The following is a 21,895-nucleotide window of genomic DNA, read 5'->3' as shown; positions in this document are numbered from 1 at the left end:
GAGTGATACTTAATCAAGTTTATTTTGTAGCAGACTTTTCTATGCCCATTTTAAAAATTCAATTCATTTGAAAGGTTTTATCTTTTCTCTCGTTCTCCACCTGCCCTGCTCCTTCAACCTATAACTAAGTAATCTGCTTATCCTTTGAGAGAAGCATAATGTGAAATTGAGCAGGAAGGGGTCAAGAAAGAAAGCAGGAACAAAGAGACTGTGTTTTCAAGCTCCCATTCAAAAAGCCAATAAAAATCCAGAAATCACCTTTCTTTTGGGATGCAAGTTTTCTTAAATCTTCGAATAGTGACAGAAACTTCTTGCAGCAGATCACAGCCTCGGAGGTTGTCGGGTTTCTTAGAGGAGCTGCCAGGCTCAGAGGCCTTTGAGGTGGATGGTTTTTCCTATTAAAAGAAAAACATTAGGTTTAAGTACACCAACACAGAAGCTAACACTGAATTTTCATATACTAAAGCAGGGCTTCCCAAACCGATGTCACAACCCCCAGTGGGGTGGCAGGACGAGCAACTGGGGTCGCAAGTTCCAAGGCACCCAGTGGCAGCTGGAGAGCAAAGACTCAGATTTGACAGTCGTGGGATCAGCATATTGATACATATTTATTTATAAGTGGGCATGGCTCAATGAAGTGAGCTATGATGCCTGACCTCTGACACCAACAGAGACTGCAAATGGTAGATGTCTTAGTTTTTTGTGCTTGTATTCCTGCACTTTGAACTCAGCTTCCCACTGCTCAGTCAGCATCTCTCCAGAGCCCTCCATCTCCCCCACCCAATTTTCACTATGGGGTCACACCCAAGTGTGAAATTGAGCATTGCTGAAAAAAAGAGACGATTCGAAGCTTTTCATTTTGCGCTCATCAGGACACTCGCAGGAATACCAATATAAAAGGGAAAAACAACACTTTATACTATATGAGAAGAGGGTGCTGATTGGTTGGCAGGTGGATTCTGATTGGTAGAGGCATTGCCATGAAGAATGCACCAGTGATAGTAGCTGGCAGTTAATTGCCAACAGTTTTTTCAAATTTAAACCAGGCAGCTTAACCCTGATTGGGCAAGGCATTGTTCTGAGGAATGAGTCAGCGAATGGTTGTCACTTATTTTGTTTAACTGAAACAGACGCAATGTGCATACATGTTCTTCCTGTCTGCAAAGAACAGGGCCCCCTGTATTAATGTATGTAGCTTCCAGCACATGCAAATATGCCACACGTGAGCCCGCCTGAATCTTAAATTGGTTGTCAGCGGAATTCTTAGCACACTGAAGATTATTTAGCAAATATTGTCCAATCGCAGATTCACATCTAATGTTAAACACTGTGTTTGAGTTTTGCAAGCACGGGCTGGTTGGGTACGGTCTGTAACTTGCCTGTTGTGAACAGCCGCTAGGACATGCTGTTTGATATGATCTGCCAGTCTTTGAGGCGATGCTACATACCTAGCATCACACTGGAACTGAAACTCATACCACATTACTCATTTGTTTGAAAGGTAGAATGTTAGGTGTGTCTTGGACTGCCCATACATACACGGACGCAGCAAACCATGAGGACAAACCCCGTCATATATATCACAGTAGCTCATCACTCTTGCACAAGTCCAGCAAGTGTTTTTTGGCTTACTTTCGAGCAAGGCTGTCCAGTCATGTTGAGCAGTAGCCCAATGGATCTGAATTTGGACATTAAGAATGGCATGCATTTTCTTGATATAGTCACACTTGTTAAGAATAATTATTCCCTTCCCTTTGTCAGGTTTATTGATGTGTATGTCCAGTTGGTCTTAAGGCCTTGCAACACTCTTTCACGCTGCTACAATGCAGTAGCAACACGAGTGGTATTTGCCACTAACAGGACGCTGCTGTCAAGCCAAAAAGATGTTCTGCCTATCAAACAAATGAGATTTGTGTTATATGAATTTCAGTGCCAGTGTGATGCTAGATATGTAGGCCAATTGTTCCAAAAACTGGCGGGATTGTATACACAGCATCTCCCAGCCACTGTTCAGAACGAGCAAGGTACAGACCGTACCCAGCCAGCCTGTGCTTGCAAAACTCAAATAAACACAGTGTTCAACATTAGATGTGATTCCGTGCTTGGGCAACATTTGCTAAATAATCCTCATGTGCTCAGATTTACTCTGACAACCTATTCAAGATTGTGGGCTCACAGTGGGGTGCGTTTGCGTGTACTGGAAACTACGTATATTAGTACACAGGGCCCTGTTCTTTGCAGATAGAAAATTCATGTTGCGCCTGTTTCAGCTAAACAAAATAAGTGACCGCCATTCTCTGACTCATTCCTCAGGGCAATGTCTGCCCATCCAGGGTCAGGCTGCCTGGTTTAAATTTCAAACAATGCTTGGCAGTTAACTATCAGGCATCTTCACTGGTGCATTTGCCATGGCAATGCCTCTACCAATCAGAGTCCACCTGCCAACCAATCAGCACCCCCTTCACTTATAGTATAAATTGTTATTTTTTTGCCTTATCCTGATATTCTAGCAAGTGACTGATGACTGTAAGACAAAAAGCTTCGACATTTCTCTTTTTTCAGCAATACTCAAGTTCTGTAGTCCCAGTGTGAAATATTAAAATGGGGTCACAAAGGGAAAACATTTGGGAACTTTCACATGAAGTACAGGTTCAAAACTGTTCTCTTTACATCCCACTACTATACCTTTCCTGCTGTAACTTTAGCCAGTAATGAAGCAAGAGAGTGACTCTTGCTATTCTGTGGTTTCAAGGCTTGCATTCTCATGACTGGCCTTATTCCACCACCATTAGAATTCTCTTCATTTGATTTCTCATTAGCCGATCTAATGTGAACTAAAAATGAGCGATATTTGCCACCAGCCATGCCTGCTGAGAAAGCAAAGATAAAAAATGTTGAGTTTAAATAGAAAAAGCACAAGTTCCCCCCACTCCCCAGCCACTAGATAGGATACATTCTAATTGCATTATAGTCTCACCACTGGATATCAATGGTATGGGAAAGAAAATGGGTTAGCGAAGAGGCAGAGTGGATATTTTCAAAGCTCTTTGTTCTGACATATCGTGAGTAGGGAAGAACTTAAGCCAATGGCTCATTTTTGACCACATATCAACATCATTATTAAATATAGCTTCAAGGTTTTATAAAATCTAAGTCCACATTTAATTAATCCTAAAAAGCAAGTGATGCAAAAGATTTCTGGTCAGATAGACAAGGAGCCAAAAAAATTGGCATCACCCTTGGATTTCCAAGCAACCTTTCTCATTTTTTAAAAACTCAGTTGTTTCTAGTTGTCAGTTACAATCATCCTTTTATTCTGCCCAGTGCAAGTATATTAATGCAAAATCTTCTATCAAAGTTTTTACAGAAATTTATTTTGGTTCTCTATTCTGCTCAAAGTGAGGACATTTTGCATGCTGACTATGCTATATGTAATCAAATGTCAGGAGTAGGAATTCAACCACACTCTAAAAATATTCTATTAACGCAACCACAGGAAAATAACCTTTACTGCACTAGGGGAACAATAGGATCTAAATAGCATACAAGTGAGATTAATTTAATACCAAATTGCGTGAAATTAGCATCGTAGCTGCACAACCCCTAAAAGCTTGGCAGAGACAGATCAAGTTCACTTAACTCACTTATACATTTAATATATTGCTATTTAAAGCAATATGGTTTCCACTGTAGTTGAAGCTAAGCCAACTTGACCTTACCTTTAATTAGCTTAGGGCTGGTTAGTGTCAGGATCCCAGCATGTCCTGAAAGATCCAAGCCACTGGCCAACCATACTGGTCCACACAATATATCTTCTTTGTGTTCCTCCAGAAACTGACACAGCCTGGGACCTTCTCAGTGTATAGAATGGAAGAAAAAAATTTAGTCTTAGTGCTATGCACTGTGATATTTTGAAACAATTCTCATACAAAGAGCAGCTTACAACTAAGGTGGGAGCGAACAGAATGAAATCCCCAATAATGCAAGCTACACTGATTGCTGGAATAGTCAAACACCCATCAAGTGAACCCCAAAGTCATCCTACAGAATTTGCACATCTTGAAGGCATGAACTCACTGAATCCTTTCAAAGACCCAACAATGAACGAATGATACTTTTGCTAAAAAAAAGTGCTGTAGCCAGTCAGCATCTTTTTGCACAATTTTCCCACCTATAGAAACAGAATCTGACAGGCCTTTGAAACATGGAGAGCAGCAGTCTTGCTCAAATTCAATTTCTTATCATAGTTCAGCTCTTATATCTGCATGTGTTTCATTTCCAAATTCAAACTGGTTTGTTTTATTGAATAATTTTTAGCCTTGTTCCTTTAGGAACTTTAAAACAAAAACTGAAGAGTGAAGCAATATTAGTAAATGTAGGTTTGTGCAACACACGGGTTGCGGGCTGGGATGTGGCCCCTGAGGCTACTGAGCGTAGGGGGGAGAAGGAGAGAGCACAAGAGAGTGCGAGCGGGTGTGAGAGCGAGGGAGCGGTGGGTGGAAGTGCGCACGCGGGGGTTGGAAGACTTCATGCATGTGGCAGTGTGCGCGTGCGCAGACATGCATGTGCACAGCAGGGGAGTGTGTGTAAGTCTGGCTCACTCCCAGTTTCAGGGTTTTCACCTCCCCACTCCCCACATTCCAACACACACTCATTCATTCTCACAGTGGGTGTGGCTGAGTGCATGAGAGGGAGCACCCAGAGACTGGGAGTGAGCCAGACACACACACAAGCACACACACGCACCCTATCATACTCCAACACTCATCTTAATTTATTACTCATTTTATTTTAATCAATTCATTGCTTTGATTTTGTTATTTGCTCAGGAGGTTGTTTCTTCTCATATCCCAGTTCTTTTTCGAAAATCCTGCTTAATGCAGTGCCAAACTTTATCTTACTAACATTTGCTCATTGGCCTCTTGAATAGAAACATTTTGAAATGTGGCCCCCCAGCCACATGAACAGGCTGAACAAGGATTATCGATATTCTGGTCAGTGGAGGGAATGAAACTTCAGCAGATTCTAATTTTCTCCCCCTACTGTATGCAAATTAAAATGTGAAATGCATCAAGAAAAGGCAGTGCAAATTGCATATGTTCAGGGTCTCCCCAAATATCTATTTGATCTCAGTCCTTAACGATACACTTGCAAAAATTTAAAGCACAAAACTCCAGTTGTTATTGCCAGTTGTCTCAAATCAAGTTTTTTTTTTAAAGAATGGGACCAGTCAGTGTTGTGGATTAAGTTTTCCTTCACAAATGGCACATTTTAGCTAACCTTGAGATTCATCCACATCCATTGTGTACTGCACGTCTTCATTTAAATCAGCAAGTCCAGACCGCCCATTTCTCTCTACCTCCACATGAGGAGCCGGAGATAAAGGAAACAATATCTGCTTGTCAACTGCAGACTCTGCAAGAAAGGAAGGAAGACTACCATTTATATAGAATCTTTCACAACCTCAAGACATCCCAAAGTGCTTTTCAGCCAATAAAGTGAAGTGATGTCACTGTTGCAATGTAGGAAACATGGCAGCCAATTTTGTACGCAGCAAGTTCCCACAAACAGCAATGTGATAATGAGCAGATAATCTGTGTTAGTAATGCTTATTGAGGCATAAATATTGGCCTGGATACCAGGAGATCTCCCATGGATTTTCTTCAAAATAATGCCGTGGGATCTTTCACATCCACCTGAGGGGGCAGACAGGGCCTGGATTTAACGTCTCATCCAAAGAACAATACCTTTAATAGTGCAACATTCCCTTACTACTGCACTGGAGACGCAGTCTAGATTTTTGTGCTCAAGTCTCTGGAGTGCGACATGAATCCTTACTTTGAGCCAGAGGCAAGAGTGCCCCCATCCCACCAAACCACCGCTGACAATTACTGGTTATTTTCTACAATTACAGTAAATTTACTTTAAACGTTTGATCGATACACCATTTCAATAACATACCATTTTGTAGATTATAACAGAAGCAACAGGGTTCTTAAAGAAATAATTCAAGTCACTATTTTAAGCCTCCACACTTCCCCCTGCCCAGGTAATTTATTTATAGATTAAAGACATTAAACTCTAATTTATTGGAACATATTTGCAATCAAATTTACAGAAAAACATAGTTGAAAGTTGAAAAGAAAATCCTTACCATTGACTTTACCTAAACCAGGTGCCTTGTTTTTCAATAAAGTGACTTGAATCTGTGGAATGTTTGTGATGTTTGAATTCAAGACAAATTTGAAGTCCACGTGTCCAACCATGCAGGCTTTGGGCAACACCAGCTCAAAGACATGTTCCTCCCAGCTGGTGCTATTAAAAAAAAATCACACAGAAATAAGTACACAGTGGTGTTTCATAGAAAACTGCATTTTCCAAATGCTGAAATCCCAGAAGCTGAAGCCAAATCAATTATGCAAATATGAAATATTGCCAATTTTATCCAGTACCTTAAAGCTCTAATTTTCAGAAAACACTGCTGGTGAAGCAATCTGGAAAATAATGTTCTAGTGAATGTGAATAAAAACATCTCTTTTATTTAGATTTGACAGATAAATAGGATGGACAGGGAGGACTCAACACAAGTGTGGGCTGAACTCCTTCCATAGGGCATGAGGAATATTCATAAAAATCCATCCTGCTGTATTTCTGAATTGTTCAAAACTTAAGGTAAACCATTATAGACTAATATGTAAAGTCTTGACTAAAAATCTAAATCTCTCCTTCAGAGCTTCCATTTCAGTACACCTAAAGCTGCAATCAAGGCTCGCACTATGTTTGCGATTGAACTGAATGAAGGGCTTGGTCTATTGGCCAGTTTTAAACACCGAATGTTTCAAGACACGTCTTCAGTAAAGGGAATGGTATCAATCAACTAAGACATAGCAAGAACTTGCCCAAAGTTACATACATCAGTCAGTCAATCCGGGATGTGTACAGCGAGACAATTCTTAACCCAGTGCGCGCTGCGACCAGCTAATAAGAATCCAAGCAGTTAAAAACCCTTAATTTCTGTCATAGAAACAATACCACATTAACAGTGCCTTAAAATGCAGAAAAGTGTCTCAAAGCATTTCAGAGGCGAAATCGAAAAAAAAGTCATTGAGGCAAGGGAGAAGATATCAGATGCAGTGACCAAAAACTTGGACAAAGGAGTGGCTTCTAAGGATGAGGAGGAGAAATTTAGCGCAGGAATTCTAAAGCATGGGAATTAGGCAGCTGTACACATGGCTGTCAATGGAGGGACAAAGGTTGGAACATCGGAAACATAGGAACATAGGACTTGGGAGGAGTAGGCCATTTGATCTTCGAGCTTCGACAGAAATTAAGGGTTTTTAACTGATTGGATTCTATTGGATTCTTACTAGCAGGTCACGGCTGATTTGATGGTGGTCTCAATTCCACTTTCCTGTCTGCCCCCCATAACCCTTGACTCCCTTGTCCATCAAAATCTGTCAACTCTGCCTTGAATAAATTCAATGACCCAACCTCCATTGCTCTCTAGGGAAGATAATTCCACAGACCAACAACCCTCGGAGAAAAAAAATTCTCATCTCCATCTTAAAAGAGACCTCTTATTCTTAAATTGTTCAAGTCTCTCCCACAAGTGGAAACATCCTCCAAGTCCCTTCAGGATCTCATATGTTTCAATAAACTTCTCTCTCATTCTTCTAAACTCCAATGGGTATAAGCCCTACCCGTTCAACGTTTCTTCATAAGAGAAGGCCTTCATCCCAGGAATGAGTCGTGAACCTTCCCTGTACTGCTTCTAACCCAATTATATCTTTTCAAATAAGGAGACCAAAACTGTACACAGTATTCCAGATGTAGTCTCACCAATGCCCTGTACAGCTGCAATAAAACTTTCCTACTTTTATATTCCATTCCCCTTACAATAAATGCCAACATTCCATGTGCCATCTTAATCACTTGCTGAACCTGCAAACTAACTTTTCGTGATGGACAGGAGAGGTGCGCAAGATACACAAAAGGCTAGACTCAGAAGGCGATTTCAATGGAGGTTAAGTCCTGAAAGTTATGCTACTGAAGGTTAGAGCTATAAAAACAAAATACCATGTATGGACTTAAATACATGGTTAAGAATTTTAAATCTGAAACATTGGAGAATCAGAAATCAATGTAGGCCAGTGAAGGCAGAAGTCATAATGGGCATGAGAACAGGATTCCTGTGGTAAATGTTTGGACGCGCTGAAGTTTTTGGAGGGTGGTGAATAGGAGATCTGGCAGGGAAGCTGGAGATAACAAAATATATGGATAATAGTTTCAATAACATATAGGTGGAGATGGCCGATATTTTGTAGGTGGAAGTAGATAGTCTTTGTGATGGAAAGTAGTGACCCGGAGGCGGAAACTTGGGACTATATAGTATACAGAGGCTGTGAAAGCCTGGTTCAGCCTGAGATGGTACCTGGAGGACAGTAACCTACAGCAAGGGTGGGCAAGGATGATGGCTTTAATCTTTGAAGGAAACTGCGTTTCATCAATGCTGTAACTCTTTCGAGTACAAACACATTTCCATCTGTTCCTATTCAGATGAAGTTACATTGTTTCATAGTTTGCCATTGTGAGATTTGAACTCTTGATCTTGGAGTTACAAACCCAGTACCATAACCAATTGGCTATTTAATGCTGTAGCCTAACAACATCAAGATATACAGTAATTAACAATGGTTTAAATGAAGCAGAACCAAATTCATTAATAGAATTTAAAACATGTCGTAAATTAAGAAACGTGGTATTCAAACTTTTTCAGCTTTACAGATGAAAAAGGAAAACTCGTTTGCTTAATCATGACCAATTTGTTTTGCTGCACCTGTCTGACTGTAGCTTCCAGGTGCGAGTATGCTGGGCTGCATCCCCATGGTGCTGCTGGTGCAGGTGTTGAGGATGTCGCCTCTGCTGTTGCTCCTGCTGAACCTCCACCCAACATGGAGGGACCGTGGCTGAAAATCGTGGGGTCAACGTTTCAAATCTAGTTAGTTCCACCAGTGATGTCAATACTTCTGCAGTGAAAGGCTGGTCCACCAACAAGTCAACCCCTACAATGAAGAATAAAAAGGTCAAATACATTTAGCAATACCACCTTCTTTCTTCCCCTCTCCTCCACAATGGAAGCTTTTTAAAAAATTCTTTCATGAGGTGTGGGCATCGCTGTCAAGGCCAGCGGTTGTTGTCCATCCCTCATTGCCCTTGAGAAGGAGGCGGTAAGCTGACTTCTTGAACCACTGCCGTCCATTCAGTATCTGTAGCAGTTTGGCTTGCTAGGCCATTAGCAGAGGGCAGTTAATAGTCAACCATTTGGTTGTGCGTCTGGAGTCAAAGAACCTGAGTCACCAGACCAGGAAAGGAAGGCAGATTTCCTTCCCTAAAGGGGTTTAGGGAACCAGACAACAATCAAGGATAATTTCATGGCACCAATACTGAGACTACCTTTCAAATCCAGTTTAATTAATTGAACTTAAATTCCACCAGCTGCTGTGGGGGGATCAGAACCCATGTCCCCAGAGTATTAGCCTGGGCCTCTGGATCACTAGTTCAGTGGCAGTACCACTATGCCAACATGTCTCCTGAATATGCTGGCCACTAAAGCATCAATACCACTTTTACTCAGGATTATTTTGGATTGCCACAAGCAGTACCACACAAATAAGATTTCACTCCTCTAGCCAATTTTGAAGAAAAATATAGGATGAAAAAAATCCAAAAATAAACCTCCCAACAGGGACATTCATTGAAAAATCTCTCAAACCAATTATCTTCATGGAGTCACAGTCCAGCTCAATATCAGCAACTCCTAATGTCAAGTCCTGTGTTCACTTATCCCTCATAACCATACAACTGACAGCAAAGAACAAAATTAAATTGGGATTTATAACCCCATGGTGAATGTTTTCATTTGGTACACTGCAAACTTGCTTCAGTAGTCAGGAATTTAAAATTATATACAACTTGCAGATGTTCACTTTTTTTTATTAAACCAATGATTCTTTGAGTAAAACCTACTTAAGTCTAACTTATGAAAATCTCAAGAGCGTGTGATTATGGATTCCAATTTTCTCACTCGCAAAATAAGTCTACGATCTGATTAGTTTAACGAAAACTCAGAAAAAGTATTTGGTTGAAATGTTGTTTTTGTGTTGAAGATACAAAAGGTTTACATCACACTCAAAAAAGGATGCAGAGAAGTCATTTTAGCAAAAATGCAGAAAAAAAAGTTGCTCTGACACACCACTACTTTTGAAAAATAAGCAAGTCTTACTCTGACTCCCCACTCCTTTAGTTTATTGGAAAAAATTGTATATTTAAGAGGATTATGAAGTTTGCTTGCTGTACAGGAATGAGACTACTCTGAAGGTAAACCAAATGCATACAGACAGACGAAGCAAGAAATAATGCTGACACCCCTTTCCCGAAAATGGGGAGACTATAAAATATTTAGAAAACACTTCCAACATTTTAAATAAATTCTGAAGCTTCAGTTAAAACTGAGCTTCCTCCACTCAATAGAAGGATTCCCAATGGTCAAATTCCAAACATCCTGTTGTCTCCAGCTCCACCTTTCCCAGAGTAACTGTGGGTTGAGACAGATACATTTACTTATATCCCTCTCTCTGACCTCTAATCTCACTGCCTTTGGTATTACAATTCATACTCACAATAATAAATCAAAATAAACGCCAGCCACCACCACCACCCTAGGCAAGTTGTTACCAATACATGGCCTGTAACTCAGCATTCATAAGGCTCCACAGTTAACCCCCTCCTTCTTCAATTGATCACTTTTTACAAGATTAGAAATTCACCATAAAAAGAACTGCTTTCTTAAATCTCTATCATGTCCTCTAAACATCTCAACAATTCACATTTAATTAATTACTTTTAAGCACAGAGAATACTGTAGGAAAATGTGATTGCCAGAAACAGTTATGAGGGGAATAACAAGTTAACCTTTGATGGTATTGATTGAGGGGAAAATGTTGGCCTAGACACACACATTCCACAGGATAGGACACGGCTTGATTTCTCTTCTTCCTCCCCTACCTTATAACTTAATCTTATCCGAATAACTATGCAAAAACCAAGTATCCCCCTGAAAAGAAACAAAGGAATAAAAATATTCTACCACGAGATTTAACTTTGCATTACTCATCTAAAGACTGAACACACGAGAAGCAAGGCAAATACCTATCGACTTGCCTGATACCAAAATGTTACCTGTAATTCCAGGACTAGATGGGTTAGATGTGTGTCTGCTTCCTTCAGACAACTGATCTGCCCCTTTCGGAAGGTTGCCATCCACAAATATATCTGTTTCATCTGCATCTTCACCAGTCCCTCCAATCTGAAGGAAATGAAGTTCTCCACCTTGTTTTGAATAAAAAGAATTTGGTCACAACACATTCTTTAGTTCCAATTCCCAACTGAGAGGCAAAATAGTTCAGCCTGCAGGCAACTTTATGAATGCATTCAACGCCCTTCCTTAATCAGCCTATTTGAACACATTCACAAGGCTGCACTGCAAATATCCTCTGATCTGATTTGTCCAGGACCCAATGTCCACCCTATTATGATACATACAAGTACTTGATGCCAGTATCATTAATTTTCAAAAATGCCCTTCAAATACAACCCTTCAGATGGTAGCCAGATTATTTTTGATTAATTAACTGAGTAACTCTTGCTATAGTATATTTAATCATCAATTGTAACCATGAAAACAGCAGATTATCTAGGCTCAGTTTAAAAACTCAAGCTCCATACCATTTCATTAGCATCATAATTCGATTCCAGATTCTGTCGAATGGTGCCCAACTCCCCTATATGTTCTCCAATTACAGTCAATTTAATGTGCAGACAAACCAACATTCTTGTTGACTATAAATTGGCAAAACAGATCTTATTTTTATTGCATGTCACAATGCTGCTTCTGTCTGGTCTAACAGATTGCCCAAAATTGCAATTGAACCACAAAAAGAGCCAGACCACCCCCTCCCTCACATAATCCAGATTAAATCCAAAACCATAGAGTAATTAATAATCAAATTTTTCCAACAACATACTATCAAACAGCAATGACACTACTGTCATTTAACTTTTTCACAATTGATATTTTCATAATAATGGTTACCAATTCCAGCCACTTTCACATTTATCAAAGGACTGAGCTCTTTAGGTGATTGGAACAATGCCCCATTGCCTCTTGGACCTAAGCACAGGTTAACAAAAGGAATGTCAACTACAAGAATCTTGTGCGACATGACTTTGGGCAATCTCACTCCAGGCTTGAATGGGCAGCACTGCACAAGCTGCCCATGATCCAGTGTAAAACATCTTGTTATTCTGACTCTTATCTGTAATCCTAAATAGCTACCAGAATTTTCACAGGGAGAACTCTCATGCAAGAATTGCCTGATTGCATTTTTTTTGATGAATAAAATCTACTTTTTCATTCTTTTGGTACTTGAAATTGCATCTATGCCTGGGGCATCATGCAACAATAAATTGAGGGACTCTCAACTATCTACCAAACCCCTTGGCTTGGAAATTATAAACTCAAACTGATGCAGTGGGAAATTTGTTTAACTTGTTTGTGCCCTATTCTCCAGCACGGGCATTCACTACCTCCTCCATCCATCCTCCTCCTCACACCAGCGTAACACACTCACCCCCTCCTCCCAAATTAAAAGGAACATATAGTCATTTGCACCAAAATATTTCAACATTCGTCAATGAGCAAATTCTATGGTTAAGAAAGATTGATGTGCAAGTTACTGGAATGTTTCCTCTATTTTCTATGGAAAAGTTCCAAGCTGCTGTGAAAGTTTACCGGTGAACTCTAGTGGCAAACCTGAGAGTTAAATTATTTATCAACTTCCCTCCCTTGTCAGATCATGGAGGCGTTATGCCTCTGCCCCACCACCCTGCCTCACCCATAAAGAGTTTGCACTCTTCCTTCTCCCCCCCGCCCCCCCACCCCAAGTACATGATGCCATTCTACATGCTTCCCCAGCATCACCAGAGTCAGCTGCCCCAGTCTTGCATTGGAGGCAGTACAGTGAAGGTTTACTAAATTGGTCCTTGAGTTAAGGGGACTGTTCTATGATGAGGCTGAGTAAACTGGGCTTATATTCTCTAGAGTTTAGAAGAATAAGAGGCGATGTCATTGAAACTTACAAAATTCTGAAGAGGCTTGATAGGGTGGACACAGAGATTGTTTCCGTTAGTCAGGAAATCCAAAACACGGGATAAGGGGCCAATCATTTAGGACTGAGATGAGGAGAAACTTCTTCACTCAAAGGGTTGTGAATCTTTGGAATTCTCCACCCCAGAGGGTTGTGGATGCTCCATGGTTGAATACATTTAAGGTTGGGATAGACATATTTTTGGTCTCTCGGGGAATTAATGGATATGGGGAGCCAGCGGCAAGTGGAGTTGAAGCCCAAGATGAGCCATGATCGTACTGAATGGTGGAGCAGGTTCAATGGGCTTTGGGGGTCTGCTCTTGCTCCCATTTCTTATATTCTTATGCCTGTCACTATTACTCACAGCTCCATCCAAATCTTCTGCTCTGGAGAATTGTGCTGAACAAAGAAGAGTGGGAATTCCTGATCTTGGAAAAATAAGATAAGCAACTCCACAATACAGTATGTAGAAGTATTTTATTTTCTGGAGCTACAGCAGCACCAGGTAGAACTCAGGAGTGGTAGTGAGAGACAAGCTGTGGTGCGATTCTGGACAATTTCCAGAGGGCAATGCGATTGCCACCAATTCCGCAATAAAAAGAGTTGTAATTTTCCAGTGATTTTGGGAAATAAGTGGCCAATGTGGATCTTTCATGCAAAATAGTCACATCACATAAATTTAATGGAATTCCTTGTAAAACAGGCTTCATGTATATGGGCAACCTTATCAATAAAACCAAACCAAGCAGCGTTTTCAGAAGATCTTTGATGACATTCTGCATAATGCTTAGAAAAATGATTAAGGCACACAGAATGAATTGGAAACTAGCTAAATGTTTCAAAACTATCATAAAAGGTAGTAGGTGGCAAAATAAATACAAAAGATCTGGCTTTGAAGGGTTCGCAGAACCTATCTTCAGACTTTCTACAGGTTCTGTAGCCATTGCTGTTAAAATAAATCAAACCAGCAGAATGCTATCTGAAGCAAAACAGTCTGTGACAGTGATGGCACTAAGCTAATTACCCAAGTCAATAGCAAAACACAGTTAAAAGGGATCTGGACTTTTTAGATTGATGGCTTAGGCAATGTTAGAGGGATTTTCATGTGGGAAAAACACAAGATTATTGGATAATGGAACAGAAAACTTGTCAACAAATGAAGCAATATTTCTTCACAAAAATGGAATAGGATTTGAGTGACTGATGATCAAAGAAAGTTCCCAGTCAACAAATCCAAATCACAAGTGAGGTTGCACATCAAGGGCAAGTAAAAAAATCTGGCTAATCACACAATGACATGACCAGAATCTAAAGTCAATACTGAACAATCTATGCATCAGAAAACTAGCTTTCCATAGTGTGCACGTAACACAAACTGTAACAAACTTTGTCAATTTTGTTTGATCAGAAATAAAAATCCAATGAATATGGACCAATCCAGTGTTAAAGAAATTTGGTCGCAGGGGAAAAAAGTAGTTTGAAGGTTCAAAGCAGCACTGAAGGGAGAGACTTCGTCGTTACATTTTATTGATGTTTGTTTAAAGGTTGTGGCTCAGAAGCAAAACTGAATGCCAAACACAACTCCCAATTATGATCTGAGTTTTGATATAATAACTACATTTATAAACCCCTTCTCCACCATGGAGGAAGAGTTACATACTGAGTAGGGAATGAAGAAATTTAGACAGGGACACACAAGACATAGCTATTTCAGCAAAGGCAAGCTTCCCCAGTTCATCATTGGGAAATGGGGAAGTTGGAAGCAAGCAAACAATCTTGACAACTTTGTCATTCGGTTCAGGATCAAAAAGGGTACTGAAGCTTTGTAGCCTCCGCAAATGTATGAGGAAAGAACATAGCCAGGGGTAAGAATACTTTTTTGGGGTGAGTGCTGCATGAGGTAGCTATGGTCTTTGTAACATTTAATTAGGGGAAGTATTGGCTTATCTACAACTTGATGTCATACAGTCTGACAATACAGAAGGTAATTGTGCAGTTGAGGATATGCTGACTAGAGCTAGACCTCATCAGCATATACAAGAAAACTGACCATACCTATGGATGCCAGCCTGGGTTATGGGTTATGGGGTGGGGGGGGGGGGGGGGGGGGGGCACATTGTGAATGAGGAAGAGATGGGGACCAGGGATGAAATTTTGGGATACGAGTGCGACTGTGTAGGTAAAATATGCTGGCTGTGTCAGAGCAAGTAGAAATGGAACCAAGTGGGGGAGTGCTGTAGAATCACTGAAGAGAGGCAGCAGAGCACAATGCAGTATATCATGGATAAAGAGGTGCAAGAAAAGATAACACATCATGGGCACAATCAGAAAGGGTTTCAGTGACTTTGATCAGCAGAGATTCAATGCTGTGAGCAAGAAGGTGGCAGACTAAATGGACTTGAGCAGAAAATTGCAGCTGAAGTGAGCATGGAGTTAAATGGTTAACAACAACAAATCTGAAGGGTTGGGGAACAATCTATGCAAAGGGAGGAATTAACAATGGCAGTGAGAATTGAGCCATTGAACAGTAGTCACTATGGCTTCCAACCAGGTGTTTAGTTTTGCATACATCATTACATAAACTGGATGCAATCATGACCCAAGATTGTTGTAAAACAGAAGTTATGCACAGGCCTGTGCACATTATCCTTCCTCACAAAGAATGCCTGATTTTTAATTCAGCTGTGGGAAATTGGTGATTATTGAAGACGAGGCAATTCCCACACAGGATGAGAGAGATAAAAAGCAAAGAAAGAAAGATGGTCAGCTGTCCTGGAATACTTATGAAGGTCACCTTGCAGTTAAACTGGACAGAGACCTTCAAACTATCCCCTGGAATGAACATGGTCTATGGGACAGATGAGAAAATAATACAGAAAAAATACTACATGGATAAGAAGGGGAATATTCCCTTAGCACTGCTCTCACAACAATAACAGATTCCAAAAGAGGCAAATGGAACAAATGATGATTCATTCATAACAGACAATGGCACTGTGGATGCATGGGTGCCTACTTTACCCACACAAGTAGCGATGCAGTTCCAAATAAACTGTAATAGGCAGCATGCAAAGTTTTGCCTCTCTGGCTGCTGATGCAACAACTACATTTATATCGCCCTTTCACCCAATGGAGGTAGAATTGGGCATTGGCCTGCCGTGATTTCTTCTTTAAACTTTGATTCTTCTCCCATCTACAGGGTCTATGTATGAGGATGGGCTGCCAGATCACTAGCTATACCATTTAAAGTGTTATCTGGTTTGCCTTAATGATCCAAAGTAACAAGCCATCTAATTCCATTGCAAAGGAAGTCAAGGTGGGTGGGTGGGGAGGCATCTGGTGAAGAGACAGGGATGTGGAGAGGAAAGAAAATAAACCCATCATGTTCATATTACTCCGATTTGGGTAGCACAGGCCTGGGTATAGGTTTGTGTCCTTCAGCGAGATCATCTCTCACTCTCTCTTCTAAAATCCAGAGAATACTGGCCCAATTTATTCAGCCTGTCATCATAGGATGACCCTCATATCCCAGGGACCAAGCTAGTGAAACTACGCTGCACCACCTCCAATGCAAGTATATCTTTCCTTAAACATGAAGGCCAAAATTGCACACAGTATTCCAGATGTGGTCTCAACAAAACCCTGTACAATGCAGCAAGACTTTATTCCTACTCCAAACCCCTTGCAATAAAGGCCAACATGCCATTTGCCTTCCTAATTACTTGCTGCACCTGTATGCTAACTTACTGCATTCCTCGTCCGAGCACACTCAAATCTCTTTGCGCATCAATATTTACAAGATAGAGTCAAAAAAAATTCTGCTTTTCTATTCTTACAACCAAAGTGAATAACCTCACACTTTTTTACATTATACTCCATCTGCCATCTCGCTGCCCACTCACTTAACCTGTCTATATCTCTTTGCAGCCTGTGTCCTCCCCACAGCTTGCCTTTCCACCTAGCTTTCTATCGTCAGAAAACTTCAATACATTATTCTGTCTCTTCATCTAAGCCATTGATATAGATTGTAAATAGCAGAGATCCCAGCACTGCTTCTTGTGGTACTCCACTAGTTACAGCCTGCCAACTTGAAAATTCTTATGCCCACTCTCTGCTCTTGTCTCTTGACCAATCCTCTATCCATGTTAGCATATTATCCCAACTCCATGAACCCTTATCTTTCCTCATAACCTTTTGTGTGGCACCTTATCAAATGCCTTTTGGACACCCAGGTATATTACATCTAATGGTTCCCTTTTATCTATCCTATAAGTTACATCCTCAAAAAAACTCAAATTTGTCTAACAGGATTTCCCTTTTGTAAAAACTATGTTGACTTGTCCTAAATCATACTGTACTTCTCTAAGTGCATTGTTCAGACTTTCTTAATAATAGATTCTAGCATTTTCACAACGAATGATGTTAAGCTGGACAGTAGTTCCCTGTTTTCGCTCTCCCTTCTTTCTTGAAAAGCATTTGCCAATCTGATGGGACTGCTTCCGAATCTAAGGAATTTTGGAAAATCATGGCTGCAGAAATGGTGGACGTGCTAGCTATCTCTTTTAGAACCACAGGGTGTAGATCATCAGGTCCCGGGGATTTGTCAGATTTTAGAATCTTAAGTTTCACGAATGATTTTAGTCCCTTAAATCTCTCCAATACAATGAGACTTACCGACTCCCAGGCACTCTGATTGTAAAGCCCTACATCACATAGCGAGAGAGCAAGAGGATAACAGTTGCTGGAGTCTGCAGAGGGAAAGGCTGTTTTCTTTGTTAGCTACCAGCCAGGATGTTGGGGAAGGCTCGTTCACTGGTCAAAGAGAAGGAACCCATGGCAATTTAAAGACACTGGGAGGTCTGCCCTGGCGAGGCCAGGTGAAGAAATCACCAGTGGGCCTTACTGTTGAACGTCAGTTTGGGAATTCTCAAGGTGGCCAAGGGAGAGGGCTTTTGATGGTTGCTGGATGTTAAGATTCAGTGGAGAGTCATGAGCCCATTGGAAGCTCAGTGCGACTTTAGACTAGCATTAGTAAGTTAATAAGAGATGTCTTTTCTGTAGTTTAGAGTATTAGTTGTCTACTAAGTAACATTATGTTGGTGCTGATTTTAGTTTGTTACAGTAAAAGCCTTAAACCTTAAAATCTTATCGTGTGATTTCTTTAAGTTGGTCACTGGTAATTCAAACATCTTTTTAAAAGTTATAGTCGCCACAGGATCATAATAAATAAACCTTTTTAAGATACTTTGCTGTTATTACAGAAAATGCAAGGCACTGGTCAACTTCAAAGGAATGTAAAATCCTCATTCACTTCTATTTGCTTTTGTATCAATTACAGATTTTTTTTCCATTCATGAGATGTGGGTGTCGCTGGCTAGGCCAGCATTTATTGCTCTTGTTCAGAGGGCACTTAAGAGCCAACCACATTGCTATGGATCTGGAGTCACATGTAGGATGGCAGATTTCCAGGTGGGTTGCTGGGTTTTTATGACAATCAGCAACAGCTACAGACTTTTACTTTGAGATTTTTATTGAATTCAAGTTTCACCTTCTGCCATGGTAGGATTTGAACCAAGGTCCCCAGAGCATTACCCTGGGTCCCTGGAATACTAATCCACGGCAATAACACTGTGCCACCTACCTAAACCCCTATGTTTTAGCAAGTTTGCGCAACAAGCCTTCAGCTGCTTCAAACATAGTCTGACTGAACACATCATATATAACACAATAACCAATAATGGAAAAGGGTGCTCTTACGAAAATTGTAAAAATTACACCAGATGGGTAAAAATGCACAGAGAACCATTATGGAAACATTTCAAGTCTACAGTAGAAAATTTCACAAAGTCTTGGCTTTTAAAGAATTACACTTTTCTATAAGACAAAAGTTGAGTGAAACTTTCTTACCATCAGTGCAAGCACAAAGTCTGTCTGTTCCAGAGCAGTACACCACTGAGATAAAAGGATCTAGCTCATTACTGCTCTCTTTTCTAGGTGGCTCCACATTAGCCAGAGTTTCAAAGTTTGAGAGATCTAAAATTTTTATAAATCCTCCCTGAGTAGTGACTACTAAGTGCCCCAGATTAGATGTGTTAGATTTCTTTTCTCTCACAATCCCGTTTTTTGAAGTCAAAGGCGTTTCATCTATTACTTCCTCGCAGTCATCGTCTCTATTTTCCAGTACATCCGGCGGAAGTAATATTAGTGAGGTAACTGCGTCTTGTGGATCCTTGATATGCTGGACTTTAACAGGCTGCTCTTCTAAAGTTACTATTCTTGTGCTGTAATTCATCTTATAAAGCAGAAGATAACCACCACTCAGAGTTCTTTGCTCAGGTTGGATTATGAGTGGAGTTTTTGTTTCAGTGGGTGACTCTTCCTGAAGAAAACCAATATCTGCATTAATCCCTATGGTAAGGTTGGATTCTAAATCTCCTTTACTTCTATTACACAGTGCAGAGTTCAACTTATTTAAATTATTCAAGGCCTCTACTTGACTTATTGCACTCAGGGGTGTAACAGGACAAGTCCGCAGTCCTATCAAAAGATGAATTCCGTCAGCACAGGGTGTGATAGAATCAACGTGGAGGTTCTCCTCTTCAGCAAACTTTGGCAGCCGCAGGCAATGGACGAGGGCACCAGGTTTCGGAACCAGTGAACTCCATTTTTCAGAGTCTACAGAGGCAAGGTTGGCTGCAGCATCAGCGAACTGTTGAATATATGTCATAGGAGGGTCCTGCAACAAGAGTTGTTCCTGGCTATCTAGTTCCATTTCTATTATCTGTGGAACAGTGAAACCTTCATCATGTAAACTTTTACTCACAAGATTGTTCATTTGTGCAAAAACTTTACTTGCCTTTTCGTCAGGTTCTTTAATGCTATAAAGCAACAATAAAGGCAAGGTCCTTTTTACTAATGGCGAACTCAGCTCTGAGTTACTGCAGGATTCATTGTCCATAGTCACTTGCTCAGATACGCTTTCACTTTGAGTCCTGCTTAGAGAGTCCAGAGACCTCCGTGACTGGCTACTAATAGGAGAGGCAGCAGCAGATTTGTAAGATAATAAAACTCCCGCTAATAAACACGGAAAGGGAATGTTGTGCTGCTCAGCGTGCTTTTCTTTAGCTTTTTCGCTCTTATTGTTGACAGTAGATGTGTTGCCACCCAATTCCTCCAGGTCCTTAACCGTGTCCTCAAGCACATTTGCCACTATTTCCCACTGGCGCTTTTCAGGCTGCTGAAGAATACTCAGTGTGGTCACATCTATGCTGACATCCATGTTGCATTCCTTCTGAGAAGTATGCCCTGATAAAAATAAGATTTTCATGTTAATATTCTAAAACATTAGCTGGTGCTGCTAGATTTCTTTATGTCTAGTTCAATAATTCAGCACAATCATAACTTTTACCCGAAGACAGAGCTTTAAAATTATTTCATTCTTCAAATCTGGTGTTAACAAGTTCCCCAATGACATTTGCCCCCCATCAATGAAAATCATGCAATTCCACCAACAGAAGCAGTTTGCAATACACATCCTATTACTCTGTAGAATATCCACCATGTATCTTCACCACCTCACCTTGAAGCAGATTTACCACAAAAAAATTGTACAGTGAAATGTACCATACAAATATAACCGCATAATAAATCGCCAGCTTTTCACTTTTCCAGATTTCCTTCTCTATGGAAAATGGCAGCAGGGTCGATGAGCCAACTGTTTTTTTTCCTGCCCATTAATTTTGAACAGTTGGAAGGTAGAAAATGCAGCAGCCAATTTTCACATAGCAAGCTCTCACAAACAGCAATGAAATAATTAAGTAGATAATGTTTTAAGTGTTGGTTCAGGGATAAATACTAATCAGGACTCCCCTGTTCTTCTTCGAATAGTGCCATGGAATCTATATCCATTTTAGGGGGAAGTTGACCCCCCGTTAAAGCATCTCATCCAAAAGGTGTCACTGTCGACAACAGAGCACTCCTTCAGTACTACACTGGTGTGTCAGCCTAAACTTTGTGCCCAAGTCTATGAAATGGGGCTCGAAACCACAACCTTCTGACTTCAGGGGTGAGTGTGTTACCAGTGAGACATGTCTGACACTTCAGCTCAGGGGACAAATTTAGCTATAAATTTTCTATGTGGAGAGCAAAATGCGTTAAATTGGTCTCATTGTCAACTGCTAATTTTGAGATGATCAAGAGAACTGTCATATGCTATAATGACAGTTGCTGTTATTTGGCTTTCCAATCTACAGCAGAGGTGATTAAAATTATGTAATTAACTGTATTACCCAAGAAGTTATTTACTTTGCTTCTGCCTGATAAAGTCAATTCCCAGCTCACGGTCATTATGTTTTCAGGAACTGGTATGGTTGCTTTCTAAACAATTAGCTCTGACATACTGAATTGAGCCAGCCAGCAACCAACATTGATCCCGCATAGTCAACATATACCAAAGTTATGGAAAGTGGTAATAAGGTGGAGGGAGAGGGGGAGCTCCCATTTTGATCATACCTGTTGCTGAATCTGTTCTGGAATGCTCTTCACTATCAGAATCTTCCAGCTGATCATCACTGTATTAAAAAAAAAAGTTCGATGAAGCATATACAACATGAGCCACAATAGGAAATTTTCCAGCAGCTGGATTATGTCAACCTGAAGGAACAATTCAGAAAATTCAAACTTTTACTGTA

The 21,895-nt window shown here is 40.5% G+C and overlaps 1 protein-coding gene across 6 annotated transcripts in view; it reads right to left on the bottom strand.

The window, feature by feature from the left end:
• The window catches only part of birc6 (baculoviral IAP repeat containing 6), a 242,480-nt gene that overhangs the window by 169,538 nt on the left and 51,047 nt on the right, over positions 1 to 21,895 (bottom strand). For 5 of the 6 annotated variants that reach the window (XM_041180834.1, XM_041180857.1, XM_041180849.1 and 2 more), the window contains exons 9-17: positions 21,717 to 21,775; positions 19,113 to 20,510; positions 11,239 to 11,388; positions 8,837 to 9,062; positions 6,155 to 6,315; positions 5,281 to 5,415; positions 3,720 to 3,851; positions 2,686 to 2,870; positions 259 to 395 (exon numbers count right to left, since the gene is read on the bottom strand). In XM_041180834.1, the coding sequence (XP_041036768.1) occupies positions 259 to 395; positions 2,686 to 2,870; positions 3,720 to 3,851; positions 5,281 to 5,415; positions 6,155 to 6,315; positions 8,837 to 9,062; positions 11,239 to 11,388; positions 19,113 to 20,510; positions 21,717 to 21,775 (2,583 nt within the window). The remainder of the gene's footprint in view (positions 1 to 258; positions 396 to 2,685; positions 2,871 to 3,719; positions 3,852 to 5,280; positions 5,416 to 6,154; positions 6,316 to 8,836; positions 9,063 to 11,238; positions 11,389 to 19,112; positions 20,511 to 21,716; positions 21,776 to 21,895) is intronic. The other variant, XM_041180842.1, reaches the window with a different exon arrangement.

This window comes from Carcharodon carcharias, chromosome 2 (genome assembly GCF_017639515.1).
Source record: "Carcharodon carcharias isolate sCarCar2 chromosome 2, sCarCar2.pri, whole genome shotgun sequence".
Classification (NCBI taxonomy): Eukaryota; Metazoa; Chordata; class Chondrichthyes; order Lamniformes; family Lamnidae; genus Carcharodon; species Carcharodon carcharias.
This window is presented reverse-complemented; position numbering and strand designations above follow the sequence as displayed.